This window comes from Hyposmocoma kahamanoa, unplaced genomic scaffold, assembly GCF_003589595.1.
Source record: "Hyposmocoma kahamanoa isolate Upper Pololo Valley unplaced genomic scaffold, ASM358959v1 92, whole genome shotgun sequence".
NCBI classification, from domain to species: domain Eukaryota; kingdom Metazoa; phylum Arthropoda; class Insecta; order Lepidoptera; family Cosmopterigidae; genus Hyposmocoma; species Hyposmocoma kahamanoa.
Genome location: NW_020654748.1, coordinates 11,810,682 through 11,828,081, shown reverse-complemented (window position 1 = coordinate 11,828,081; position 17,400 = coordinate 11,810,682). Strand labels below are relative to the sequence as shown.

General features: G+C 35.8%; 3 protein-coding genes across 6 annotated transcripts in view; 1 reads left to right on the top strand and 2 right to left on the bottom strand.

The window, feature by feature from the left end:
* Positions 1-8,266, bottom strand: part of LOC113236807 (folliculin-interacting protein 1) — a 42,077-nt gene extending 33,811 nt beyond the window's left edge. The window contains exons 1-2 of one of the 2 annotated variants that reach the window (XM_026473001.1): positions 8,153-8,266; positions 2,563-2,749 (exon numbers count right to left, since the gene is read on the bottom strand). In XM_026473001.1, the coding sequence (XP_026328786.1) occupies positions 2,563-2,749; positions 8,153-8,226 (261 nt within the window). In that variant the 5' untranslated portion in view covers positions 8,227-8,266. Of the gene's footprint in view, positions 1-2,562; positions 2,750-7,676; positions 7,832-8,152 lie in introns of those variants that run through there. The other variant, XM_026473002.1, reaches the window with a different exon arrangement.
* A 617-nt stretch (positions 8,267-8,883) lies between these two features.
* Positions 8,884-10,337, top strand: LOC113236472 (jmjC domain-containing protein 5). The gene has a single exon (XM_026472556.1). The coding sequence runs from the start codon at positions 9,001-9,003 to the stop codon at positions 10,204-10,206; it is 1,206 nt and encodes a 401-aa protein (XP_026328341.1). The 5' UTR covers positions 8,884-9,000; the 3' UTR covers positions 10,207-10,337.
* Positions 10,191-17,400, bottom strand: part of LOC113236471 (isovaleryl-CoA dehydrogenase, mitochondrial) — a 10,209-nt gene continuing 2,999 nt past the window's right edge. The window contains exons 1-10 of one of the 3 annotated variants that reach the window (XM_026472552.1): positions 17,223-17,351; positions 15,719-15,880; positions 15,449-15,575; positions 15,268-15,346; positions 14,947-15,052; positions 14,482-14,643; positions 14,090-14,245; positions 13,219-13,410; positions 10,849-11,017; positions 10,191-10,433 (exon numbers count right to left, since the gene is read on the bottom strand). In XM_026472552.1, coding sequence (XP_026328337.1) covers positions 10,300-10,433; positions 10,849-11,017; positions 13,219-13,410; positions 14,090-14,245; positions 14,482-14,643; positions 14,947-15,052; positions 15,268-15,346; positions 15,449-15,575; positions 15,719-15,844 — 1,251 coding nt within the window. In that variant the 5' untranslated portion in view covers positions 15,845-15,880; positions 17,223-17,351 and the 3' untranslated portion in view covers positions 10,191-10,299. Of the gene's footprint in view, positions 10,434-10,848; positions 11,018-12,730; positions 12,989-13,218; positions 13,411-14,089; positions 14,246-14,481; positions 14,644-14,946; positions 15,053-15,267; positions 15,347-15,448; positions 15,576-15,718; positions 15,881-17,222; positions 17,352-17,400 lie in introns of those variants that run through there. The other 2 variants (XM_026472551.1, XM_026472555.1) reach the window with 2 other exon arrangements.

Genomic DNA, 17,400 nt, shown 5'->3' with positions numbered 1-17,400 from the left:
ACAACGAGTGCGAATAAGCTCATAATTGCGAGAACGAAAGGCTCGATATGGCGTGCTATATCAATTGTCACGAAATTTTTGAAACGTGATATAAAAAGGACAAATAAGTTGTTATCTCTCCAAACATTTTGTGACGTATATGGCATACAATCTTGTCACATGTTTTTGAATCTTTAAATAGTAACTGGAGCGTAACATTGTTATCTGGTCAAATGGAGAATTATCATGATTTTAAATGCGTACGTTGACACATCTGAATAACAAACGACGCATTATTACAATCATGTGACTTAATATAAGCCGCTCATATCCTTCAAAAGAAAGCACCTCCGTCATCCACACAGGCCGCGTAGTCATTAAAATAATGCTTATTCTTTGTATTTGACAGTAAGTAAACAAAAAAAAGACGTTTTTTCTGTAGATCGATACAATGCCCACAGTGTCCCAACACTTAGTGGTTAACTCATTGAAAACAGATTTTTTTTATAATATTAAATGACTGGACGAATAAGTCGCGCGCCTGATGGTAAGCTACACGCCTATCCATAACAGTTGCAGAGCTCAGGGCTTTAAATCGGAAAGATCTGAGGGGCACTGCCAGTGTGCCCGTCACACTGAGTCATAAGTTGACAAGTCCCATGTGCCTGTAATTTCACCAGCACCCTTCAAAACCTATTTCCTATTTGTACCGGCAAGCAGCAATGCTGATATCATTGCTTGGCGGTAGAAATAGGTAAGGTAGCAGTACTACCCTGGATGAACTCTTTCACAAGGAGCTGTATTGCCACTAAAATATATAGATATATACATATGCAATGACTACCACCACCCTACCAATGTCGCTGGTACTGGGACATTGTCCATTTACTAACAACCTAATGTCAAATTGAAAGAAGGAAAAATAGTTTATTACGTAAACAACATCGCTCAAAAGGGAGTGGAAAACTGTATTATATACGAGACTTTTTAAGCTAATTTTGGTAAATAAGTGCTCTTTTATGAATAACAAATAATTGTACGTGTATATCATTTTTATTCCTATTCTCGTTTTATTTTTTACTTTAGCAATATTCAAAAGTAAAAACCGCCCTGAGCAGTGTTGTTGGCAAAATGAAAAAAGATAAAAATAAGAATAACCACACCCAAACCAAACACAACCAAAGTCTTCTTCAACCCTCAAAAATTTGAAAGTGAAGCCGGAAATTGGATATATTGACAATGAAAAAATTTAGGTAAAGTTCGATGAAACTTATTAGTGATAGGGCTATCGGCAACACGTCATAAACACTATCAATTACAATGCTTATTAGCGACGCTACTATTAAATCTTAGAAAAATAAATTCGTCATTGGCGAGAGCACAAGATACGCCATAAACTTACAACTTTAATTGAAATCATATTATAAGGAATCCGATCTATAACTAACAGATCAATGACTTTTGACTCACGTAGACTCGCGTAGTTATTTTCATTATCATTTCATACGTACATGTTGCTGTCGCATGGGCGTAATTTCCATGAGCAACACACCTCATAATTAAATCTACCTAAGGAGTCTACTTGTTACTTCCGTGGTTAAGAAATAGCTCGTAAATTAATTTAGCGACAAATGAAGAGGATCAACGCGGGTGAATTTCGCTAGTCCATCGTAACAAGTGTTGTATCTGCGCGAAAGAAGAATTGTACATGAGGCTCATTCCGTGCATCATGTTACTATGCTAACGCGTAAAGACAAAGAGTTGTTACGAACCTCTTTTAGGAGAGATCTTTTTTAGACGTGACATACGCGTTTTGTTTTTTAAACTTGCGTTAGTAATACAAATAAGTCGATAGGACTAAAGTACAGGACAATAATTGCCTCCGTGACCGAACGGTTACCATGCTCGTCTGTCACACCGAGGTCCTGGATTCGATTCCAGATCGGTAGAAATATTTGTATTAAGGAAGCATGTTACGATTCGATTTTTAAAAAGATCGATTCAAGTGTATACGATCATTTCAATACGATTTTTTAAGTAAATCGATTCAAAATTAAAGCGTCTACTATTACTACTACTAATCTAGTACTACTAGTAGCTACTAGTACTAATACTATTTTATATTGGCCTGCAAGAAACGCAATTTGGCAACATCTAAGTACAATAAGTCTTCCAGTATATGGCAATTGTCGCTACTTCTGTGACATCTGAAAGTCTTTTCTTACTGACTAATTTCACTCTAAATGAAAGTCGTAACCGACTTGAAAGGCTGTCAAATTTTTTTATCGAAATTAATGTTAAAACGATTTTTATGAGATCGATTCGAGAACATACGATCCGATCTGTGGATCGATTCAGAGGCATATGATCCATTACAATCCAAAAAATCGTGCATCCCTAATTTATGACTTACATTTATTTAGGTTATAAGTTTAATTTTAGGTTGTCTATGTGTGTATCAATGGCATCCGCAATACAGGGTTTCCCAAGTGCGGGGCTACGAGTGTGTGCGTTATAAAAAAAATAGAGTTATGCGTAACGACTTAATCCTATTGTTTTTGCGTATTAGAATGTAACACTCACCACATAAGAGTATCCATTTGCAACCTCCACGATGCAGGGTGCATCGTCAGGCTGTCTGATGGCCTTGTCATTCTTGCTAGCGGGTACTTTGTCAATCGTGGATGAATCAAATAAAAGTTTCCTGCCACGCCAGTCGCACTCTTTGAACAGAAGCAGCCTCACTTGCTCCGGCGTTATCTGATAGGACCTATTGACAAGATACGTACTAGTTTATTAAGCGCATAGCTGAAAATAACATTATAGCCAAATGTGGAGGACATTCGTGGGATAATCAATGTCAAACTTTTAGGTTTGACGTTCAGGAATACCTAAAATCGGGAATTGAATTATATATTGGTTCATACTAGCACAAACTGATTGTGTATCAAGCCGATATTCCAAATCGAAAGTGCAATATGTATTCGTACTTTCCTTATATTTAGACTATTTTTTTTTTTACTTAACAAAAGTTGGAAATAAATTATTAATATCGAGTTCATAGGTTTTCGTGATTGTTACACATAGGAAATGAAACTATTTTTCCGGATTTAAATCAATGTCAACCGTGACCAGAGACCTGTAAATGGCCCGAAACACTGGTTTGTTTCAAAAAACAAATATACGCGATTTAAAACGAAAAAATAGCTTCATTTCCTAAATAAATGATTAATATCGCGAAGTTAACCCTACATGTTAAAGCTTATCATAAAAACATTTAATGAGTGTTGTAAGTTAAAAGGTCATAAAATTACTCTCCAGGTGGAGGAGCTTAGAGATCTTATTTGTGTTGCTGCTTCATATTGAAGTATCCAATATAACAGTTTATCAATCCGTGTCACGCGTTGTAGAGACAGACGGTGTCCAAATTATTTTGGTACTGTGGACGAACCACACGGTGCCTATAAGAGCGATGGTGTGCGGGGACTAACTGAGTGCCACACGAGCAATGCGGTGTCGCAACAACGAACGCCCGTTGCTACGCAACGCAGCACCCCTCTCCGCTTCGTCTCCTGGTCCCTTGTCCGAAGCGGTACAAAAAAGAGGTACTTAAGAACTCTGCGGAATCTAGACGTGAATAAATATAGCGGGCTACGTAACTGTGCGCCTGAGTTGTCTCCTGTTCTCATACGCGTACGCCTGTACCGCCTTTCACTTCAGACTGGTGTAGTTCCCAGGTCGTGGAAGCTTGTAAGCGTGCAACCTGTGCGGAAAAAGGGAAGCAGAGGAGCTGACTCTGTCAACTATAGACCTATTTCAGTTACTTCCATACTCTGCAAGACTGGAACGTGTACTCAACAACCGTCTCCTGTCATACCTTGAAGACAACGACCTCCTCAATGATCGCCAGTACGGATTCCGACGAGAGCGATCAACTGGGGATCTTCTTGTGTATGCCTGTCACATACGGAGCGAGGCTACAGAAAAGCAAGGTGAAGCACTTGCAGTGTCTTTGGATATTTTTAAAGCCTTTGACAGGGTCTGACACGCAAGCCTTTTAAGTAAGCTTCCCTCTTATGGGCTTCCCACTGACCTTTGCCCACTTGGGTCCCACTGACCCAATTGGATCTCGGATTTCTTGAGCGAACTTTCGATTCGAGTGGTCTTAGAAGGCTACTCCCTTCCGAACAAATGGCGATAGATTCCTCTGGGTTCCTACTGTCTACAAATCCAGTCTTGTCGAGAGTCCATGGTTAGCCGTTTGGATTTAACACTCAAGGCAGTCTCCGATTGGAGCGATGCCAATCTTGTCAAATTTAACGCTACCAAAACGCAGGCGTCTCTATTCTCCACAAAACGGAGTCCCTTTGAGCTGATTCCGACTTTTCGTGATATATCCATGCTGATGGCGGACTGTCTCCAGCTACTTGCAATGAACCTGTCGTCCAATTTGAACTTCGGCAGATACATTGAATCCATGGCCAAACATGCAGCAAGGAAGCTTGAGATCCTTTCCAGGATGAGGCGTTACATCACACCGGGACTGTTGCATCAGCTGTACCAAGCACAAGTATGGTCGTGTATGAAGTACTGCTGCCACTTATGGGATGACTCTGCTTAATACCAACTGGCCACCTTGGATTCAATAGCCAAGCGTGCTAAGAGACTTATTGGTGACTCGGAATTAGTGGAGACGAAACTGCGGAGCCTTGAACACCGCCGTAAAGTTGCCAGCTTATCGGTATTTTACAGGATATATCACGGAGAGTGTGCGATGGAATTACACGATTAAATTCCGCTTTTCCCTATCCATCCCCGGGGGACTAGGCGTAGGCTTGGTTTTCACCTCTATGTTGTGGATATTCCAAAGATTCGCACGCAGCGTTACGCTTCTACATTTATATGGCGAACGGCTATGGAGTGGAATTCCCTGCCTGCAGACTTGTTCCCAGAACTTTATAACCTGGGCCTTTTCAAGGCGAAACTGAATAGACATTATTTAGGTGTGCATCGTCGACCTCATCGTCACTTTCCATCAGGTGAGATGGAGGTCAAATGCGAACTTACATTTTATAAAAAAGTTTTATCTTAGAAAAGTCATTTTCTGGCGACGCCATTTTCACATACACAATACGGAAGCGTGCGCGTGCGTAAGATCGGAGCGCCTGATCGAACTGAACGGCGCGCCGATTGCACTTGTCGGCGGCAGCGCGAGGAAAAACGCGGCGGTGGCGGCACGCCCGCGCTCATATCTAGTTTTCGTACACCATTTTTTAAATTAATTAAAATATAAATATATATTTTTTTCCAACATCGTAAGAGGCACCGTGTGTCTTTAGGACGCGTGACGGGTTTAACTCAATCTCAACTATTAGTATCAAATGTAGTATCTGATTCAAATGCAAATTCAACATTCTACCAAATCGTTACACGCCGTCAATGAACAAAAGTGTACCACCATGTGGGCACATAGATTAATAAATAAAAAAACACTTGATACACGTAAGACCACAAACAACAAAAATATGCGCACATAATGTTACCTATTTATTAATCCTAATTAATAAATAGGTAACATTATGTGCGCATGAATAAATGTTTATTCCGTTGTGTTGTCCTAACAACACAACGGAATAAACATTTATTCAGACGTCTTAAGGTAAATCTATAATAGTATTTTTATGACATCAACTATTCTTTATAAGCCTATTAAGCTCAGGGAAAACAGGTTTCCAAAGCATTAATACCTTATGTACTAAGCGGTAGGCGTATGCTTACATGTAAAATAAAATCAAATATAATATACGACTATTTGTATTGTTTACATTGCAAAAGGCGTTATTTTTTTTTTCATGGTACCAAGTGACGAGACGAACAAGTCGCGCGCCTGGTTGTAAGCAACACGCCTGTCCACAGCAGTTGCAGAGTCACTCAAAGCTTTTAACCGCAAAGATCCGAGGGGCACTACTATATACTAGTTAACACTACCTGTAAGTTTACCAGCACCCTTACCCTTCAAAACCAGTACACAGTAATGCTCACATTACCGCTTGACGGCAGAAATATGACCTATGAAATGATATATGAAATATGAAAGATACTGAAAAGCGCGGTAAATTCGATATGTAAAGCTTTTATAATATAGTGTCACAAATGCAATAGGAAAAAATAAGTTTAATACTGTGAACACAATAACTTTGTTTTCTGAATCCCATAAAATTTTTTCAACACTACAGAGCAAATTCCGAAGTAAGAGCGTATAAAATACTGAGACTGTGATGACATTTTATCATATTTATAACCAACTCAACGTAATTATGTATATTTATTTGCATAAATCCCTTTTCTATATAAATAAACACCTACATAGAAGACTTATTGAAATAAGCATGTTTAAATAGCAAGTTATAAATGTACATAGGGTTAAGCAAATTGTATACACTTGTCTCACTAACTTATAAGATTAGAATGGAAGTGACATGATTATTAAGGTTGTCAGCTAGTTTTTTTTTTTTTAACTCGTTGTCGTCTTTCATTGGCCAAACTTTATATGTTAATCATTTAGTTTAAAGTTTGTTTTTAGTGAATTTAACTATATTTATTTTCTTGTGTTATGTATATATATATTAGAAAATACAATTTACTAACAAACAAAAGTTATAAGGTTTCAGTTTATTAAGCTCGAAAATTACTCTTTTATTGTGAAAATACATTATTTATTTTAAATTATCTGAATAAATAACATTAATCCTGATTTATAGGCATTAACAATTAAATTAGTCTTTCAAACAGTTTTCTTATAATTTGTAAAGTAAATTTGAATTGTAATTGAAATGTAAAAACAAATTTCTGTACAAAATATACTTAACTCAGAAAGTTTTATTACCATAATTGTATTTTACTTATAAAGAAATATTTAATAAGTATTATTTATTAATCTAGTTACATGCAACAATGCAAGAATAATAAGTAATGAAAATTTTTGTTATTATCAAAAATGAATGGACTTGGTTAAATACAATAATAATTGTTAGTTAAAAGATAAAACTCATTAAGTCTCATTTTCATCCAAAAGGAGTTATTTCTATGTTTGTCTCAATACTAACACAGTAATGCTCACATTACTGCTTGGTGGCAGAAATAGGTAAAGTGGCAGTACTTCCCTGGTAAAACACAAAATCTTAATTATCTCCATTTGGTCGATTTGGCTTTTAAGTGAGTTTTACCATTAAACCGATGTTATAATCATGTAATACTCTGATGTAGACGCTGATGTAGGTAGAGGTTTCCTTCATAAATCCTGTGACATATCACAGGATTTATGAAGGAAACCAACACCATTATTAAAATTCACAAACTTGCTCTAAACACAGTGGAAAAATTTCTCTTTAAATGTTATGTCACAGGTTACTTACAAAATCCCATTGTTCTTTCCTACATTGCTTATAAGAGACTATATTGTAATAAACATTTCAATTACTGTAATTATTTTTTCATTGTTTGCCTTAACATTAATGATTTGCAATCAAACCTAGCAATCAGCTGTCAAAAAGTTCACAGGAATAGAGAAAGTTTTATTCCTCTCCACTTAGAATCACTTCAAATTACGTTGTGCACAATCCTAACGACCTAAACAGCAATAACCTATATAGATTTGAACATACAACATCAAATACTATCAAAACTTGTTAAATTACCTAAATTTCATTTTATTTCATGCTCGTTTGAAAATATTGTCACAGCTGTTGGGCAACAATATGGGCAGGATCGTCCTTAACTTCACATACACTCACTGACCAACAAATGCAAAATTATCACTCTAAATGCACATCACGACCGGAAGACAATGACGGCCGTATCGCTTGGAATGTGCTGGTGTACTAGCTTTCGTAAAATTATAAGTAAACATTGATTGAGCGAACGCTCCTCTTTCCGATGACGCGATCGCGACGTACCCGCACACCGCTCCCGCGCCCGCGCAGTCATGACATGCACGCCGCAGTGCCAGCGTCGCGTGCGTCAGTACGCCCCTACGCCGCAAAGGTCCACACTCTAAGCACCTCCCAATCGAACGTTCAGAAAAAACTTCGTGCGTCAACTTTTCCACCGCATGCCAACCCACAAAAACAACCAACAAAAGAAAATTGAACGAAAATCATTCAATACAACGTACCTGTCCCATTTTCGTGACTCGTGATTGCCATAGTCGAGTTTTCTCTTTGCAAAGAGTTTATCGAACAATGCCATTGCGTCACAACAAACATTTCACAACGTTGGCCTCCGATCCACCTGGCATCATTTTGCTACAATTTCGAATAGGCTATCTCAAGACATCAAACAAATTTTCATCTTTTCGAAATACTTTTCACGTAAATAAATTCTGACAGATCACGTGCGAAAGTCATATGATTTATCATAGACAACAATTTCAGAACATCGTGAAGTTCAAGGTTACAATGCATGAGAAAAGGTTTTTACGTTTTATTGGTAAAATATTGTCACTACACATTGACTTACAAATGCTACATTAATTTTATTCACAACTTCACCTATTTGTTTAGTTTTGAATATTTGATTTGTACATACAATCCTAATTCGCAAAAGTTTTGCTTGCAATAGCATAGACAAAATCAAAATTCATTAAACTCAGCTCGCTTTTGTTTCGTTTCAATCAATCATTACATTATATTGTGTCATCGGTCATCGCGTTAAAATTTTGCATTCAACTTCACTTATTTCTTATATCTTCTTATTTTAATATTTGACATAAATAATTATAATTTTAAAAGTTTTCGTTACAATAGCATAGACAAAAACAAAATTCAACGGTGCTTGCTTTTATTTCGTTTCAAAATCAATCAATGATTTTATAGATGTCATCGCATTAAAATTTTGCGTACTCCAGAGCGTATATGTTAAATAGGAATTATAGGTTATGTTTAATTTATATCAAAACAAACTCAATTTGGTCATTATAACTTAGTTTAATAGGCCGATTGTTTAAAAAACAATTAATATAAGATGTCGGAGTCTAGTGAAATATTGACAAAACTGGATAAATTCAGAGCGAAAACTATTGAAAGTTTATCAGAAATCGATGAGTTGGATGTAGTATGTAAGTCTATTGTACAACGCTATTTAAACGATATTCAGTCAATTAACTCATCTGCTCTCTTTAAAATACAAGCAATTATTGATTATATGCATGAACAAGTGCATATTGGTAACTGGAGAGAGGTTCCTGAGTACGTGAGAAAGACAATAACTGTGGCTGCATATTTAAAGCTACTGGGTCACGTTAAGTGCGCAGATGTGTTCACCAACGATGCTATAAAGGAATCATTTAAAATTATTGATTTCGGTTTGGTGTTTGGTTGCCCATTAGATTCAGAGCCTGATTTGCTACATGACTGTGTGACTATACTGAATCCCTTCCATGAGAAGGTGTACAGAAATGTTAGCCTTACATTAGACAGCAGCGCAAGTGGAACTGCTGCTGTAGATGTCAGTAAATTGAATGCCATACCAATTGAAGTCCTTCAATTCCCATGTTTGTCAAAGTTCTACTCAAATGTTGTCCTTGGAGAGAAACCTGTTATATTGGATAACACATTTAACCACTGGCCAGCACTGGCTAAATGGAAAGACCATAATTACTTTGTAAAGTTAGCTGGAATGAGAACCGTGTCAATTGAAATTGGAAGCAGTTATACTGATAAAGATTGGACACAGAAACTTATGACTATTGAAGACTTTATCAAAAACCACATTTGCCAGAACAAAGTTTCTGGTTACTTAGCCCAGTATCAGCTATTTCAACAAATACCAGAATTAAAAAATGATATTGCGCAGCCAGATTATTGCTGTTTTTCTGACAATGAGGAACCCGTTGATACTATGGCATGGTATGGCCCTAAGGGCACTATTTCTCCTCTGCATCATGATCCAAAAAAGAACTTGCTCACTCAAATAGTTGGAGAAAAACAGCTATTTTTATTTTCCCCTGAAGATTCTGAGAACTTATACCCACATGAACATGAATTACTGCATAATACTGCAAGAGTGGATCCTACAGCACCAGATTTAGAAAAGTATCCTAAATACAAGAATGCAAAGCCTTATCATTGTGTGCTACGGGCTGGGCAAATGCTATATATTCCACCTAAATGGTGGCATTACGTTCAATCCCTCTCTATAAGTTTCTCTGTTAGTTTTTGGTGGAATTGAAGAGCCTTGCTTAGAAAATGAAGGATTGGTTTATCATGATGGAAGATTATAGAAGTCAACAGGTTAGTAAAACTTTATTGTAATAAACAATTATCAATTGTATTCTTTATTGATGGCTCTGCCAATGAGCATTCGTCTGACTTCTGATGTCCCACCACCTATTTCATAGACCTTGGCATCTCTTAGATACCTTCCTGTGGGATAGTCATTGATGTAGCCGTTGCCTCCTGTATAACATACAAATCATATCTTTTTATATCTGTTATGTAAAAAATTGAATATTGATATGACAAGTTATAAGTTGCTATTCACTGAAATGTTTAGAAAGAAGCATTTCTGTAACTTAGTGTTTATTTCAAACAAGATAAGTATACCTCACTCACATACTTTCTATACTTTGTATGGATAATGCAATGTACACTATATGCATAATGTTCCGCACAAAAATCTATGTTAACATTATGACTTAATGCTGACAATTGCATATAATGATCATTAGATAGGGTCTGTACCACTTGTTCATACTGATTCAATCACCGTAGGCAAAATCCTTTTCCTTTTTTAAATTATCGGATATAATCTTCACAATTATGTTAAATATAATATTTAACATAATTGTGAATCCGGTAGAACCAAATTTACCTAATATCTGCACAGCATCAAGAGCAACTCGCGTAGCTTTCTCGGCGCAGTATAAAAATGATCCGGCGCAATCCTTGCTGTTCACATGCCCCTCGTCACAAGCTTTCGCAATATTGTAAACGTAACTTCGACACGCGCTCAGTGTTGTGTACATATCTGCCATTTTACCCTGAAAGTTTTGTTTAATTACCCTATCTGATTCATGCAATGTTACATTTTTCTTTTATTTGTTTACATTGAGAAATCTAATCGCTTAAGTATAACAATTTAGAAAGTTAAGGATTTTTATTCCATTAATTAAGAAACTAACCAATCACATATCACTGATGAATAATCTTTACTGAATATTATTTATTTGTCTGACTCTACATTTGGATATCTCTCATCATCAAAACATAAGGACCATTGCGAAATAGTGTTGTGTGCTGATGACACATTCTTGATTTTTTAAACAGATAGACATGACATTAACTATGACCATATTAATGATACCCTCTCTAAGGTAGTTTATTGGTTTAATACTAACAATTTATTGCTTAATGCCAAGAAGACAAAATGTGTTAAATTTGAATTACCTAACGTAAAATCGACTAGTCCAAGCATAGAATAAACGAAGAAAGGTTAGACCTTGTTAATAAAGCAGTCTTCTTGGAAGTGACCTTAAATAGTATACTTCAATGGTTACCACATATATCTTCCCTGGCCTGCAGATTAAGCTCCGCTGCATACGCAGTCCGCAGAATACGTGAGCTTGCCGATGTTAGTACTGCTAGACTAGCTTACTTTAGTTAGTTCCATAGTATATTGTCCTACGGGATTCTCATGTTGGGTAAAGCGGCACATATTCAAACCATATTTGTATTGCAAAAACTTGCAATTCATTCTGTGTACCATCTAGGCTCTCGGGTTTCTCTCAGAGAAAAGTTTAAGGTGACTGGTATCATGACTGTGGCATCACAGTACATAACTGAAATATTTTATATGCCCGTAAAAATATACATAATTTCAATAAGAAAGAAGATATCCATAATATTAACCTTAGAGCTAAGTCCAAACTCATGGTACCACGATTTCGTTTAACCAAGGTAAACAACTCTTTTGTGGGGAACTGTATATGTTTTTACAATAAGATTCTGGAGCATATATTAAGTTTATCATTTCCTAAGGTTTAATATTAAAAATATTTTGATTGAAAAATCATATTACAAAATTGAAGACTACGTGTTAGATAAAGATCTATGGAAAGACGACATGGCTCCAGAATCCACACAAATTTGATTCAAAGTGTATTCCATAGCATTTAAGTCTATTTGAAAAGAGCAATCCCTAGAGTTTCTTGCTCGTTCTTCTCAGGGAGGTCAGCGTAGTGAACGAGCAGTAGCTTAATTGTGACATTTTCAAGTGTAAATTTATTTTACCTATGGTATAAATAGGATTCTGAGATTATGAAGCTCTATCCAGTGGCTTGGTCCTGACATGACTTATTGAGCTTATGGTTCTTAACGGCAGCAATGTGTTCCTTGACTTTTTCCGCTTCTGGTTAAATATTTGGTTTTTCAAAATGTTTAAGCTTATTCACGTCCTAGCCAATACGTATTTCAAGTTTTGCTTTGTACTTATATTAGGTATTTTATTTTTATAATTTATATTTTTCACAAAATTTCTTTTAGTTGCTTTCAGAAAAATACAAAAATAATTTCATCCTCATCATTAACACACACACATATCTTTACATCTTTCAATTTCTGAAGTAATTATATCCGTATTAGGCAAAAATATTACTCCGTGTCTAATATATAAAAACCAGGCAGCTAAAGATGTCTGCTTTAAGTGATTTACAGTACTAAGGTATTTAATAATAATAATGTAATTGTGCAGAAAACAGCTGTTGACAAAAAATTTCATGTCTTCAAAAACATTAAGAATTTAAGAACCTGTATAGTTAAATGGTCTTATAAATTCGTTTTTAATATTTTGAATGCAAAATAACTGCAAAAATATGGTCATTTGTAAAAAAAATGAAAAATGATAAAAAACACTCAAAACTGCTTTTTTACATCTGGCTGTTTTTCGCATAACTTGTTCCATTAATGATTCAAAGTCAAAGTCAAAGATTAAATAAATAAATATAAATAACGCACACACTCAACATAGCCCCGCACTAGGGAAACCCTGTGTCGCGGGTGCCATGGACACACACATAGACAACCACAAATTACACCCAAACTCACGAGAGAAATAAATGTAGGCCATACAAACATTTCTCCCGGCCCGGGAATCGAACCTAGGACCTCTGCGTGGCAGTCCGGCATGGTAACCGTTCGGCCACGGAGGCAGTTAATAATAAACAATAAGTGTTATATTCTCTACCTGTAACAACTGAAACTCTCCAATATGTTTGCCAAACTGTTTCCTAGTGTGCGCGTATTCAAACGCAGAATCGATGCAAGCTTGCATCAAACCAATCGAGCCTGCAGCTAGCACCAATCTCTCCAGGTCCAATCCAGACATGAGCACATAAACTCCTTTATTTACTTCTCCTAAAATGTTTTTCTCTGGAACCTGAATGCACGAGGAAAACGATTAAGGTGCTACGTAATTTTTTGCTTATGACTACGACAAAGGCAATTAATATTAATATTTAAATCTTACCCAACTACAATGAAACGGAGTATAGAAGTAAAATTTTTAAATCATGGCGTTATAACACATATCAATAGCAAGAAAATATTTATGTAAGTGATTATATCATAATAATAATAACGCACACAATCATAGCCCCGCGCTAGGGAAACCCTGTATCGGGGATGCCATAGATACACACACGTAGACAACCGCTGCTATAGACACACATATAGACAACCGCAAATTACACCCATACTCACGAGAAAAATAAATATAGGCCATACAAATATTTCTCCCGGCCCGGGAATCGAACCCGGAACCTCTGCGTGGCAGTCCAACATGATAACCGTTCGGCCACGGAGGAAGTTAATACATATATTATATTCTTAAAGAAATCTAATCACTACAATTTTTTGTAAATGCCAATACACATATTGACTATAGTACAGTCAAGAGTACGTCAAGCTTAACTTTGTACTTTGGACCGTTCTTATCGTACGCTGCATAGAGTTGGATTTAAGTCTTAAGTGTCAAGCTTGAAGTGCTCTTGACCCTGTCCCTCGTACGAATTGCGGTAAATAGAATAAATACCGTATAACAAATTCGAGATCCTTACTTTACAGTCTTCAAATACCAATTCGCAAGTATTTGACCCTCTCATGCCAAGTTTATCTAGTTTCTGAGCAATGGAGAATCCGGGAAAGTCTTTTTCAATTAGAAACGTTGTTATGCCATGGCGTGGCTTGGCTGACTGGTCAGTTTTGGCATATACCTAGAAAACGATGATTGTAATTTAGGAAAGCTAACTATCGTAAAAAAAGACAGTTAAGTTCTTTATTAAATATAAATTTCTTCTCCTTTAAAAGATGGCGTTATAAATTATACAATATCTACTCTCTTCTTTTTCCAGTACTGCTTGATGCTCGCAAGAGACTTCCCAACCTCCTATTGTACAATAGTAGTATGAGTCTTGTTACTTGAATAAAACGTTTTCTACTACATTCTTACCACCAATACATCAGCGTCGGACCCGTTAGTGATCCAGAATTTACTTCCATTAAGCACATAATAGTCCCCTTTTTTCTCAGCTCTCGTCTTCATAGATACCACGTCACTTCCCGCACCAGGTTCAGACATTGCGAGAGCGCCAATATGCTCGCCTGAACAAAGCTGAAATCAATATTAATCCTTTTTCAAAAGTTGACTTCAACTTTCTTTCGCAGCCTGTATTGGTGGCGCTAATATTATCTAATTATATATATGTATAACATACATGTAGAGTTAAAGGACTTATTATTTTTTATTTTCACAACATTAAAAAGACCCTTAAAGCTTTCAATAAATAATTAATCAGTGATATTTGTTTCATATCTAGCTTTGCTTTATCGATTGGTTTCTATGAACTGTATATTTCAGCCCTGATTCGGCCATGCTTTTTGCGCTTTTCTTCTGCCGGCAAGTCCTACAACATACCTTTGGCAAATATTTACTTTTCTGCTCATGGGTTCCATTTCTATTAATTTGGTTTACGCATAGGTTTGAGTGAGCAGCGTAAGATAAACCTACTCCACCTGCAGCTCTGAAATGAACATTTTAAAATTTTACAGACCATTGCCGTATTGCTGAATTTGAAAAATTTTAATATATATTTTCGATGATTGACTGTAGAACAATGCTTGAGACTTTTGAAATCTTATCTAGGGGACCCCAGTATCCCAAGAGCGTCCAAAAGTACCGTGTAGGCTTTCACATAAATAAATATCTTTTTTTATATTCACATGATTTGAAATTTACCTTGAAATTTCTTCCATAATGACGACATGGTCTGAATATTTCCCCCCCGTTCCTCCATAGTCTGGATTGGCAGTTATACCTGTAAAGCAAATGCATTTAAAAGTTCATGTGGCACAAAAATATTATAATAAATACTCTGTTGAAACGATGTCTATGTACGATATCTATTTAGGTATTTTACCTAAAACACCAAGTTGTCCAAGTTTCTTCCAAAACTCCCTCAGCTCGCTAAAATTGTCTTCTTTGTCTATTTGTGCTGCTTTCGGCGCCAACTCCTTTTGTGCGAAGTCGAACACTGTCTTTCGCAGCTGAAATATACGACTTACATTACCTATATTGCATATAGTATGTACGTCATTTACCAAAATGTACTAAAGTAATTCGACTTTCAAGTAAACAATGTTAATCGTTTTGATTACGTCTTTCAAATATGTAATCGAAAGATAAATACCTGTTGTTGTTCACTAGTCAATCCAAATATACGTTCGTCTATGGGATAATGGGACAACTTACGTACACCTGTTTTTCTTAAACATTTATTGAACAAGTGCTTTACTGACACCAACTTAACCGCCATGATAAACAACCCGTCGTCCCCAATAACAAATCTACACTGAAAGAATTCGAATGCTCAAGTGAGGAATACAATATAATACCTACATCCTGTACGAAAACTGATTATAAACTTCAAAACAACAATATAGAGTTGAAAATCACATGATTTCTTTAGATAATTACGTGTCCACAACACTGTGTTGTATTTATGATAAGATGTAACAAAATAGCGTTATCATCGTTAATTTTATTATTACCTAAATTTTTTAGTATGCAATCCATTTTTATGTAGCAACTGTGTAGTATTAAAAGAAGTCCAGTATTACTTACTGCTATTTATAAAAATCAAATTATAGAAAGAAAATGTATTTTGCTTTAATATTTTGCGATCTATGCACCAAAAGCAAATACCTCGTAGCTACTTTTTCTTTTTTAAATTGGCGTATTAAAAGCAGTTTCATACAAAGGTTATCGCACTGTGTCGACTCTTTAGCAGACATGCCAAAGTCCAAGCACGCATTTCCTAATGTAAAATGAACTTTAAATCCTTTTTATGCTGTTCAAAATTGTTCAACATTGAAAATTGTTCATGTTTATAGTCGTCACCAAATAAGAGGCTAAATTTGACAGCTAAAGAAGGCGATAGTATGTAACTTTGAATGCGATCAACGAAACAATAAACAAACAATTTATTAGCATAATTGAGTTTAAAAAAATACATAAATTTTGTAGATACGTATATAATAATTATGACAAAACATATTTGAAGTACTGTCATCGCACAAATTCCAAAATAAAATGCAATTTTGAGTTACTCCGAAACGTCCTGAAAACAGTTACGTCCTCAAGCTATTTTTTTTAAATAACAGTGTTGTAAGCAATTAATCGCCGAATTTCACCGAATCACTTCGATTCTCGAACAAAATGTTGACTTGTTAAATAGTAAAACAAAAATGTATAAAAATAGGTGTATTTCAAATAAGTGTGTATATTACATCTCTGAGTCCTATTGCAAATTAATTTATAATTTATCAAATTTAAAAGAGCCCCGTAGGTACTCATAGCCAGATTTGTATTTCCTTTTCTTTTTTGCAAATTTTGAATTGAAAACACTGATATCAATCCAGCGGCACCCGGAGTCTTTCGCCTATCTTCTCGTGGTTATTTTTGGTGTGTTTTTCTTGTGACTCGGCTATGCTTTTGGACTGTTCCTGTTTTCTATCACGTTGACCTTGGCATATTTTGGATTTGATTTCGCGAAGTAATTGATGTGATAATTATACAACACAACACTTTGTAAACCGATCCAATCAAGTCTATGTGAATCATAAGTGGAAGCTTTGTTGTTGATCACAAAACAAACATTTTAAAATTATTATAGTATGAAAGGGGATAAATACCACTTCAAATTGTGAACATTCACTTCACTTTTTATTTTTATGGCTCCATCAATATGAGAACTGATGATTTTGCCAATGTCAAAGTTGAAAGAAAAAAAAAACGAAACAAAAAAAAATTTTCGCTAAGCTCTAATAGGACATTAACCGGTGTTGGTAAGTTGGACTACGGGAGTACTCA